Consider the following 12,369-nt stretch of genomic DNA (forward strand, 5'->3'; position numbering starts at 1 on the left):
TTTGAGGCAGCAGTGTTGTAAAAGTATGAAACACCGCCACCTGGAGGAGGGAGGTAGCAGTTGCTTAAACCCAGGGGTTGTGACCATTTCTTAAGGAAAATTTGCAATAAACTTTCAATAATACATTCAAAATGCAGGAATTTGTTGATTTTGGATGAATTTCTGTGGGACTGATGGACATCTGGAGACCAGAAGGCCACATAAAAAGCTGAGAGGGACCAGATTTGGCCTGCGGGCCTCGAGTTTGACACGTGTTCTAGATAGTAACTAGAACACACACACATGCATGCAATGTGATGAAGGCATGACTTTGGTTTATTGGACGTAATGCTTCCATGCACATCTGTTATTTTACAGCATAAAGTCTAAATGCTGCTGATGAAACTTTCCTGCTCATTTTGAACCAGGACCAGAATACTATAAAAATGACTTTTAGTAATAAAGCAAACTTTAAAAGACAATAAAACTTCTTCCAACTGGTTCATGCAGCTGATTTCTCTGCACAGTAATGTGAAGACAGTGAGGAATGTCACTGCATTCATGCAATCTTAAAATTTGACATTGACCAAGTTTGTTTGCAGTAAAGGAGAGTATTAGTCCTTCAGGTCTTATTTATCAGTAAAAGTGACAAAAACCGATTTTCTCACCTCGGAGTCTTTTATTTATGATCTATTTATGAAGTCAGACTGCTGCAGTTCATTTTATTTTCCTCTTATTGTTTTATTTATTAGAAGGAACAATGTGGTAGAAACACAGATCATTCAGGCAAACAAAATATCAGACATGATATAAAATATTTTCAGTGGTTCTGAAGTTATATTCACCTCTAGCCATATAAACCTCCATTTTACTGTGATGTGAAAAATAAGGTTATAATAAATTATTTTAAAATATATTCCACAAAAGACAGTGGTGTGCAAAATGTTTTGTTATGAGGGCCAAAATTTTCAAGTCGAAAACACTTCTGGGTGAAAATTAATGAGACATTTATCAATTATTTACTCAAATATTAAACTAAAACATTTTCCAGTAAGAAGTTCTGTAAATGATTTTAGATCCGAAACATACAGCTTTCTGTTTTATATTATTATTTGGGGTCAATTTTGTTTCAGCCTATCTGCAAAAATAAACGCATAGTTATGACAATGTTAATTTAAAAATTGTGAAAATTGAAGATTTAAAACACAGGCACTGTGTGAATAATTTTTTTTTAAATTGAAAATTATTTATTTATTTAAAATGTCAAATTGCACAATTTGAAAGGTTGAAAACAGGTCTGCTGCCATTACTGCTCACTGCTCCAGGTAAGATACTGACTACTGAGAGCTACTCCACACATCCCCACTCAAAAAAAGTTTTGGAAAAGTAAAATCAGAATTGGATTTTAAGGTTTATTTTTAGAACAAGATGACTGAAACTTTGCAGTTTGCTTAGTCAGAGACACAGTGACGTCCCGATCAGAGACGGTCCTCCTCCTCCTCCTCCTCTTCCTCGGTCCCTGGTGTTGGGGCTCGGTGAGAGGGCAGAGTCACGTCACACAGGGCTGGTCTGAAGGCTTATTAGCCCGGGGAACCGAGCTCCAGGCGGCCTCACTCTGCAGCTCTGTGCGGCCAGCGGCGGACGGCTGTCCAGGCGAACTTCTCCCAAACTTTCTGGAAACTCAGTGAAGGGAACAGAAACTCTCTGATAAAGTGTCGCAACCCGCTTCACTCCTGATTCAATCAAACTGCAGCTACTCCCCATGTCCCCCCTTTAATAATCAGAGCCTGCACTTCTACTTTTTCACGTTTTGAATGAGCCTCCTCACGTTTGCGTGGAGACTTTCTTTTATTTTTCGCTGTTGCGCTTTTTAATTTGCGCTTCAGGTTGAGATAAAGCTCCTCTCGTGATGGCTGTGTTATCACTAGCTGCTCTGCTTGTTGGATTTGTTTTGACTTCAGCTGACAAGGTAAGTGTCTGCACATGCTCTCCGTTCACTGACAGACTGGTTGATTTTTAATCATTCATTTATTTCGCTTTTCCGGGCCGCTTGTTATGAACTGAATGCGGCTGGAAAGCAGAAAAAAGTGGGGCGGCAGCTTTTAAAAGTTTCCCATCGCCTCTGCAAACACGCACACTGCTTCCTCTGTGCACCCCGTGTTGACACTGCACCACGCGTGGGTTCAGCCTGTCACATACACGAGCTGTAACTTACAAACATGTTTCTGTTTGAGGCTTTAGCTCCGGTGAGCCGCTGGGCTTCCAAGAGAACCAGGCCTGCCCGAGGCAGAGCGGACTTTACGCTCAGTAGCCTTTAGCCCTCCTAAAGAAGTGAATGCCCCCCTGACATGTTGGAAAACGCGCAGTCAGAGTTTAGAAAGGGCTGTTTGGGCTTTAGCCCAGGGCGGAAACTTTTGGGGGTGTCCCAAATGTTTGTGTTTTGTTTTGCACTTAATATAAAACTCATAAAATCATGTGAGCTGCATTATTTTTTTTGGATTTTTATGAATGCAAACAATATTAAAGTATTTGAAAAAGTTATAAGGCACCAAAACTGGCTCCAGCCCACATCCTTGTAAATCCGGCCCTGGTTGTACTCTAACAGAAACTGTAATATGTTGGGAGAGTCAGACTTTAAAGCTTGTTTATGTTTTCTACATTGATAATGAACTTTATTTAAAAAGGGACAATATAAACTCAAACATAAATGTCACCATTTGATGTGCGGTGCCAGATTATAGCAAAATTACATCTGCAGTTCCTGGACAAGTTCCAAACATGGATATGCAAAACAAAAGGACCGAAAATATAATACTGTAAGTTGCTTTCTGATCGCAATAAACAAAAACACATGCAGCAGATATTTAAGCATATCATAAGCATATCTGCTTATGAGTAACTCTGGTTAGCTAAAGTCGAGAATCATGTCAAAAAATCAACACAAAGCAGCTAAAAGTTGCAGAAGAAATGTGAGCTTACAATCACTGAATCAATCTGTCAATCAATGAAGTTTATTTGTGTGGCAGATCAGCAACACATCAGCTCAGAGTGCTTTACATCAAGAAAAACATCAAAAACACGTCATGAAGTCAACAGTTGTGAAAACCAATAACAGAAATCCCATTTTGTCAGGTGTCCTCATCAAAATCATCAACACACATAGAGTACGTTCCTTATACAACTTCTACTCCAACAAACAGGTTTTACAAGTCAGCAATAATTATTTCCTCCATGTTTTTATTGAACAATGCAGATGCTAATAAACAGGTGTGAATTCTGGCTGGTTTCTCGTGGATCTACTTTCTGCTCCGTTTCTGTCCAGCACTGATACTGAAATGTTGGCAGGTTTGCATCAGTGCTGCCGTTTCTCTGAACAGCTGAGTTTCTGTGACACTTTATGCTGCGGATCCATGTGGTCGTCGTGGAAACCTCACTTTTCTCCACAATCAGTTCAGCTAAACAAGGAATTTGATGCTACAAAATCACTTCAAGCTAATGCTACTTATTAGTGGAGGGAAATTAAAATATTGACACATAAAAACAAAAAGAGAAAAAGAGTTGCAGCTGAAGCTAATTAGACAGAGGAGATATTTAAGTAAAATAAATAAAAAAGATTCTTACTCGATAAACTTTATGCTCATGAACAGAAACTGGTCTGGCTGTAGCAAATGGTAGAAACTGTAACATGAACCATGTTGTGTCCTCATCCTCAGGTTATTGTGTGTTCTTTAAAATCTAATTGTTTAAGTTTTTGTTTTGGTGAGCAGAAACCATTTGCTACGCCTGCATTTACCTCCACTGATCTCACCTGAGCTTCCTGGAAAGATGATCTTTTTAGCACAACTCCTCACTTTCCACGTCCATCAGAAATATTCTTCTTACAAACATATTTATTTTGTCCAGAAATCGGCCAGTTTACTGTCTGCAGCTGCAGGAAATGGCAGGTTTGATGCTGCGTCAACACCCATATATGGTAGTACTTCCTGTTTTAGAGAGAGCATTACTCTGAACGTAATTTTTAAAAGTAATTTTTTTCATATTATTGTAGGCACAACGATTGCAGTTTCTGGCCGATTACCTGTTTTGTTTTGCTTTGTTTTGCCCGACTTGCTGATTCTGATTTTGACCAATAGTTGCTGAATTGGCAACAGTGGGGTGACAGTTGTTAACTGCAAACTAACACAGGAACGGGAAAACATTTTAAATATGCAAAATAAAAAGAAATAAAATGAATTATGAAGTCTCTGTAAACTAAATGATCCTTCATAAAAGGAAGAAGTTGAGACCAAAGCATCAGACTGAAGACTTTTATCATCCAGTTTGTTTTAATTTATCATGCAGTTTATTTATTTATTTATTGCCTAATTCTGTCTTCACCGTTTAGAAGTTCCAACAAAATATTAAAAACTGTCAAAGCAGCAGAATAAATTTACTTCTCGATCCCAAAGTGAATTAAATCCACTGTTTACACAAAGAGCTGAATTAAATTCAGAGTTCACAGTGGGAATTTGAATGAATGAACCCGTTTTAAAATGAGCATTTTGTGTTTCCTTTATGCTTCTTCACATTTATGAAGTCTGTTCTTCTGTCTCCTGCAGGCTGGTGAAGCAAACCAGGAAGGTAAGAAAAGCTTCTTCACTTTCCTCCATGTTGTTATTAATTCAATCCAAACTCCAGTTCCAGGTTTTCTCTTCCAAACTGCTGACAAGTTCAGGAGGAGAACTGCACACTGATCAAAGTGGGAGGAGAGTTTTTCTGTTCAGCAGTTCTGTAACACACTCCCCTCCCTGCACACACACAAACACACCCCCACGCCCACACACACACACCCTCCTGACTCCACTGACTCACACACAATCATATTGCAACTGCTTAAAGGGCTTTGTTATAAAGGAAAGAGAATTCCACCTCTAAATCCTGCACATCTGTTCTCCATTGTGAGGTTAAGGAACCAGTGAGCTGCAGCCGAGTCCACGTAGGATCCGTTTACTCCCGGTTAGCTCCTGAACACGTCCGGGCCGCCGCACAGCGGGGCAGCGCTGGGCTGCGGTGGAGCGCTTGTGGCTGCCACTGTTGGCTCTCTGTGGCCATTATCGGGCTTGTAAAGCGGCCGCTGCGCTCACTTCATGTGGTTTCTGCTTAACTTTTCACCTTTTTTTTCTGCCCCCCTTCATTCTGGATCCGACTGAAATCTTTGCCAACCTCCTGCAAGAACAGAAACATGAACGACTGGTTTATTAAATCAGACAGTGGGACACTGAACTCTTTACTGTATTTTGATTTAAGGTGGCACCCCTGCAGATTATGCCTTTATTTGCATTCACATCGGCAGCCATGTTAGTCCACTTTTCTCATGTTATAAATGAAATAATCTGCCAATGGAACAAATACGATTTCACAAATATTAAGGAATTATTGACTTGAAACAAGCTTCCATTTCTTGCTGTAAAGTTACTTGTAAGTTAGTAAACTTGAAATAAGACAAAACTAAGATGTTTGCAGTAGAAAAGAGACCAAAATACTTGCTAAGATTTTGTGTTTTTGCAGTGTAGCGACACGTTTTTACAACACCTTGCTAAAGTATTCATACACCCTGAACGTCCAAACAGTTTAAAACCGGAAATGCATTTTATGGGATTTTGTGTCAGACCAACAAAAAGTTTTACATAATTTAGCATTTTTCTTCTGTTAAAAATAAAAACCTCTACAGCATGGTGAGCATCTGCACTCCTGAGTCAGCACTTTGTCAAACTGACTTTAGCTGCAATCACAGATATGGAAGCTTCCTGGAATATGTCTTTACCTCTTTGCAGAATAAATCCACTTTGCTCAGGTTTAAATGGAGTGTAAGTGTAAGCAGCAATATTTTATTCTTGTCAGAGAATTTCAACTGAGTTCATGTCTAGACAGGATCATAAATCTGATCTGAACCGTCCTGCTGTAGCTCTGGCTGAATGTTTAGAGTCACTGTCTTGCTTAAAGGTGAACCTTTTTATTGGTTTCAGACTGAAAACACTTAGGGTGCATTCACACTAGTCCTGTTTAGTCCGCTTGAATCAAACTCTGGTTTGTTTTAACTAGAAAGTCCTGTTTGTTTGGGGATGTGTGAAAAATGGCAAACTCTGGTCCGCCTACAAACCTCGGTCTCGGTTCGGTTGAAGTGAACTCTGGTCCGGTTTGAATGCATATGTGAATGCAACTGGACTGGAGATCGCTTCAAAGGCAGGAAGTGGACTATAGTGCAGGGCATTCTGGGTAAATGCAGCCAAACCAAAAGCTCTAGCAGGAGAAATAGCTTGTGCTTTTTTTAGCAAAGACAATAGAAATCCTAAAATCTGACGCCAACTTTGTTTAAGTTTCATGAATAATTAAGTTACGCTCAGTGTCTCCTTCAGAAGTTTTCATGTCGTGTCCTTCAGTGGTTCTTGATTTAATTTTTTAATTCTGACATTTTTCCTCCAAACTGTGACTTTAATCTCTGAAGGGTAAAGGATTTCTGAGGAAGAAAGTCACGTTTCTTTTGTCTTTTTTCTTTTAATGGCCGTAACTCAGTTCTGTTCTGTACATATTAAATTGTAAGAGATTATCAGATTGTCTCTCTACACTGATGGTATAAAAAATCCCTCCTATATTTAGTGATTTTACTGAGTGATTTCCAGTGAAGCCATAACCATCAGCATTTCTGTGTTTCACGGAGTCGACCCACTTCTGGCTCGGCGGGCAGGTGCAGCCCAGGCTGATCGGTTCCTCTGCATTTCCTGGTTCTGCCTGAGCAGCGGCATGTTTGACGTCATCCCACTGGTTTCCTACTGGGCTGAGGTGGACTGGGACTGGCCTGGCTGCTCCACACCATCAATCCTGCTGGTCTGAAACCCAGATGTTGCTTGACTCGTGTGTTTAGGGCCGTTATCTTCCACATGGTGGAAGAAATAAGCACATGGCCTGCCTAGCATTGCAGCTAAGGGGTTAGCATGTCCGGCGTCTGGCTGGGTTTACAATGCTGCACTAAGCCCGACTGTTTCAGTTCAAAGTCAGGTTTTATGAAAATGCTCCAGTTAGATGAGACTTTTATGTGGATTATAGTTCTTTAATTAAGTGAATTAATTGGGGACACATTCAGGGAGAAGGTTGTGAGTTTAAATCCCAGTCTGGGGTATTTCTGCATGTTTACTTCCCGTGTGTGTGGACTCTGAACAGACAAAATGTTCTTGTTAGGCTACCTGGTTACATTAGGTTTGAGTGTGGGCGTGTGTGTGGGTGTGTGTGTGTGTGTGTGTACACTGAAGATGAACTTCTGTCCATCATTTTTGTCTCTTCTCAGATCCTTTTTAATGGTATTTTTTCATCTTATTGCACAACTTTTGGCTTTTGTTTCTCCATTTTAAAGCATTTGAAGGCCTAACAAATGTTAGGCAAAGTGTTGATGGCTTGTGAATTTGTGACCTTTCAGAATAATGTAAAGGTTTTACTCTGAGATCTATTTGATCTGCATTTAAATGTAAAGCGTTCAGCTGCAGCCATGCAGGAAATGTTTGAACACTTTCTCACGTTTTCTATGCATTCAGAGGTTTGTTTGTGTCTGGTTTGGATATTTGAGGGAAAATAAATTAAAAATGCTTTTCCTGAGCCAGATTATTTAGATCACCTAAGAAATATATTAACTTTTATAAATATTTTTAGTGGATTTGTGAAACATCATAATCTTCTACACAGCAGTTAAATTATAAGACGTTGTGTATTTTTCTCAGGCCTGGTTTTTGAAAAATGCTTTTTATTGAGTACTTCTGAGCTGTCAGTATCTTACTGCACTAAACTGCTGTCAGAGGAATCTGTTTTTGGAAAAATAAGTCAGAAAAACAACAAAAATGTACATAAAATCAGAAGAATAGGAGGAGTAAATTTCTGCCAAAAAATTCAAAAGATTTGAGGTTAATGTCTAAAAATGTCTAGAAAAATGTGTCAATTTCTGAGTTTGAAAAGTCAACATTTTTGACTTTTGGAAATTTTCTGAGTTTGAAAGCTTTTTCAAACTCAAAACTTTTCAATAAAATATTTTTGAACATTTTCATAAAAATTCTGAGATTAACATAAAAATTTCAGGACCTTTTGCATTTTGTTTTTGTTTTCAAACTCTGAAATTTCCAAGTTTCTTCTAAAACATTTCTGAGATTAATCTCAAAATGTCAGATTTTTTTTTCCAGCAAGTTTTCAGCTTTTGGAGCTTGGAAATAATTTTTACCAGAAAATTTCTCAGAGTTTAAAAATAGTTTTGGCAAAAAGTTATTCCTTTTTTTCTGTTGTCAAGGGCTCTGATATGGTGCCATAAAAATGCTAATAAAAATGTGTATGATCTTGAGTAAATAACAATTATGTGTCTTTTGAAGAACCATTATTTCCTGAACTATTAAAGTCTGTCCCCTTTTCCAGGTGCTACATATAAAATCCACCTGACAAATTCACAAGCAAAATCTGAATAACTGGCATTGGAAAATTTTATTATAAACTTAGTTTAGATGTTGAAACTTTAACAGATGTATGACACACAGAATAGGTGTTGCCATACTTTTGTCTTCCACTAAACTTTCCACAAATATACCAGCTGCTGCTTCTTCATCAGCCGCCATCTGTAGACATTACGGAGTGTGTTGATGATTGAATACTGCTTTCGTCATGGTTATGTAGGTCATATCAAAATATTTCTGTACTATAATCTCCATATTTTAAATTGGTTTAAAGTAACATTATGATTTTCTCAGAAATTAAATATTTGTTATTCAGTAGCTGTTAAGTGATATTCCCACAAATTGCCAGAAATAAAATCGGTACATATATTTCCTTATCTTTTAATGACTCAAGATAACGAGTTTTACTTTTTGAATTGGATCGTTGAACTAATTAACATTTAATTTATTGAGATGTACTTGTGTTTATTTAGTCTTTTTTTCCCACAATATGCTGTTATCAACTTTAATATTGAACATAAGCCTTTAGAGGAGCCTTTGGGTTTTTTGCATGGTACCGTCTGATCTACTACTGAAACTCGGTTAATCAAGTGCAGTAGATTTGCATCAGACATTATAAAAACTCTTTTCTGTTCACTGTATGTTTAGACTATTTTTATTTATAACTGAGGATTTGCCCAGAATCAAAAGGTATTCTCTTTGATTCTCTACGTAGAAAACTCAAATGCACAGAAATTGTCCCTTTTCTTCTTTTAGGTGGGAGAAATGGTTGTTTAAATCCTGCAGAGGTTTACACAAGCGTAACATTTCAGCACACAGAAGTGAATTTAGTTCTTGGCTGCACCTAGAGACCTCTGGCACCAAGAATATTTCATCTTTCAAAGATTCGTCACAGGAGCTTTAGTGTTGAAGCACTCTGCTGGGAAGCGCGTGTCATGATGCTGAGCATTACATCAGTCCTGCAGATGTTGCTTGAGATTTCAGGTGGAAAACTCAAGCAGCCCTTTCGCTGACGCTAACAGAGACCAACGCTGACATGATTTAAGGGTGAACTTTGTAAATGTTCCGTTAAAAGGATGTTCTGTCCCGGATCTCCTTGCATATTCAAACCCCCAGACGTATCTGTGGTTTGTTTCTGCTGCCTGTCAGACGTGTTCATAATGAAGGAAGCCGGCGCTGCGTATGGATTTAAAGCTGCTCACATTGTGTATTATTATGGTGTCACAGCTGTGAAAAAGGTGCAAGTATTTTATGCCAAGTGTGTCAAATTTATATTTTTTCTTCATTTTTGCACACTGTGATCTGCAAGCTACGTCCCGCGCCTCAGACATATAATTGGGTTTTTGTCTTTGTGACACTTGCGTCAGCGTTTTTTGTCAAGATAATTATTAGATTTTAATATTCATCAGATTGCTTTTACTTTCTTTTCCCGAAATGGAAATCTTTGAATGTCGCTACAGTTGGAAAATCAAGCTGAGGCTGAATGGAGTATTTATTTTTAAAGGCCACACATTTCTTGACCAATTCAATTGGCAACAAATCAGGTGAACAAGAGCCTGATGGTAAAAGAAACAACGTGACGTGACCAGCTCACAGCTTTATAGCTGGTGTTAAATAAAACTATTTCCCCTCTAATCGATTTCTTCTGTTTAGTTTATTTTACGTTTCATATCTACAAACCAATTTTAGAATTGGTTTGTAGATTTTAATCATTTCAATAACAATAGAATAAATCTATTGTTAGAGTCTAGATAAAAAAGCTATGTGCTAACAGAACAAATCAGTCAGCTAACTATCCATATAGATTTATTCTAACTAGCTAGAGAAATTTATTCTAACTAGCTGCTTTGGTTCAGTTTCACACTCCACTGTGTCAAACAATCCAAACCTCTGAGCAACCTGTTCCCCTCCTCGCCTGTGGGGGCACCATATGAAGAACCACTGAAGGAACCAACACCTAAACCTCTGAAGAAGACTCTGAGCTTAACTACTTTCTTTACATAATGAAACAGTGTCGGATTTTAGCGGGTGTAGGATTTCTCTTCTGTCTTTGGTTAGAAACCACGAGTCGTTCTTCCCACTAGCGCTAGCTTAGCATGTTTGTTTTGGTTGTATTTACTAAGAAAACAAGTGTATTAGTTTTCTTAGTTTTGTCTTATTTCATATTTACTAATGTACAAGTAAGTTTTCAGCAGGAAATGGGAGCTTGTTTTAAGTCAATAATTCTTTAATATTTGTGAAAAAGTACTTTTACCATTATTTTATTTATAACATGGGGAAAATGTTTTCTTATAAGTGAAATAATCTGCCAATGGAACTAGAACTTTTTATCAATATTAAGGTATTTTTGACCTAAAATAAGCCTGTATATCTTGCTGAAAAGTTGCTTGTATGTTAGTTTTGTCTTATTTCAAGTGTACTAAGATATTTGCTCTAGAAATTTTACCAAAATACTTTAAGATTTTGTGTTTTTGCAGTGTAACTTTGAAAACACTGTAAAGAGTTCTCCCATCTGTCCTACCAACTATTCACTCAACCATCATGGTGATGCAACCATCACACTTCTCCTTTAGTTTGATTTTTAAGATTAGTTCACAGTTTTATTTTACATAAAATCCTACAAGATCAGTCAATAAGCCAGGATTTTGTTTCGGTATTCTACCCATGTCTGCTTTTAAATATCGGGATACTTTCTACTTGAGATAATTACTTTGAGTAAGTTGAAACTATGGGTGCACCGATTGCAGCTTCCTGGTCTATCGCAGTTTACCAATTTTTCTTGTTGAAACAGAAAGTAGCTGTCTGTTGTGAAGTTCTGCTGCCGCTTTTTGAAGAACCTGTTCTGTGTTTGTTCTGCCAGACCAGCTGCAGAGCCGGCTGAAGGAGTACGGCCTGGTGACGCCCTTCAGCACCGACTCCCACGGTCACTACCTGTCCCACCTGCTGTCCGCCACGCACAAGCAGCGCGTGAGGAGGGACGCGTTTCTCTCCGAGTCCGAGCAGAGACTCTTCTTCAACATCACGGCCTTCGGGAAGGAGTTCCACCTGCGACTGCGGCCCAACGACCGGCTGGTGGCGCCCGGGGCGATGGTGGAGTGGCACGACGAGGTTCGGGGGTTTGGGAACGCCACAGCGGGCGCCAACTGGACCGACGCGACGGAGAGGATTCTCCAGCGGGAGCTGCTGAAGACGGACTGCACCTTCATCGGTGACATCACCGACGTCCCCGGAGCCACGGTTGCCATTAACAACTGCGATGGACTGGTAAGTCCCTCTTGGCTTTAAAGTCCTTCTCTTCTCCGCCTCCTGAAAGCCTTTCTTTTCCCTACAAAGCTCCATGACCTTATCAAGTGCGGTTAGGGATTGTGGATGTCTGTAACTCTTGAGTCATCCTTTCTTTACGTCAGCACTCGGCGTTTTTATGGCACATTGTTTTTGGAAACACCCTGTGACGGGCAGGAGTTTAACGGGTGATTGCTCACAAACACAGGTTTCCTCCAGATCTCTTCCCAGCATAAAACACGAGTTCCTATTGTGCCTGACAAACGTCTCCTTCCTATCAACCCTCGTAAAACATCTGAATGGGAATCTGGGAACAAGTCCAGCCAGAACCTCTTGGAGTGGAGTGAAGCACTCAAACATCTCCATGTTTAGTAACAGAATCTGTAGAGTTCCCAGCTTTAAAAGTCACAAAGTCTGCATTTTATTGTTTCAGGGGTCGGTGGAGAAGTTAATGTCAAGTTAAGCCACTTATGTGTTTCAAACAAACCAAACGTTTTACATCATGTAGGCATTGTCAAAGATAGGAATTTTACATCCCGCATCTTCAGATTTCCTCAAGCAGCCAGCAGGAAACCTGGAAACAAAACATAAAAATATAAAAACTGGGAAATATGAAGAGACTTCTGCACCGAACCGCATCGCAGAG

The 12,369-nt window shown here is 39.1% G+C and overlaps 1 protein-coding gene across 2 annotated transcripts in view; it reads left to right on the plus strand.

The window, feature by feature from the left end:
* Positions 1-1,517: 1,517 nt before the first annotated feature.
* Positions 1,518-12,369, plus strand: part of adamts3 (ADAM metallopeptidase with thrombospondin type 1 motif, 3) — a 157,264-nt gene continuing 146,412 nt past the window's right edge. For both annotated transcript variants that reach the window (XM_032578401.1, XM_032578402.1), the window contains exons 1-3: positions 1,518-1,948; positions 4,578-4,599; positions 11,302-11,705. In XM_032578401.1, coding sequence (XP_032434292.1) covers positions 1,889-1,948; positions 4,578-4,599; positions 11,302-11,705 — 486 coding nt within the window. In that variant the 5' untranslated portion in view covers positions 1,518-1,888. The remainder of the gene's footprint in view (positions 1,949-4,577; positions 4,600-11,301; positions 11,706-12,369) is intronic.

This window comes from Xiphophorus hellerii, chromosome 12 (genome assembly GCF_003331165.1).
Source record: "Xiphophorus hellerii strain 12219 chromosome 12, Xiphophorus_hellerii-4.1, whole genome shotgun sequence".
Classification (NCBI taxonomy): Eukaryota; Metazoa; Chordata; class Actinopteri; order Cyprinodontiformes; family Poeciliidae; genus Xiphophorus; species Xiphophorus hellerii.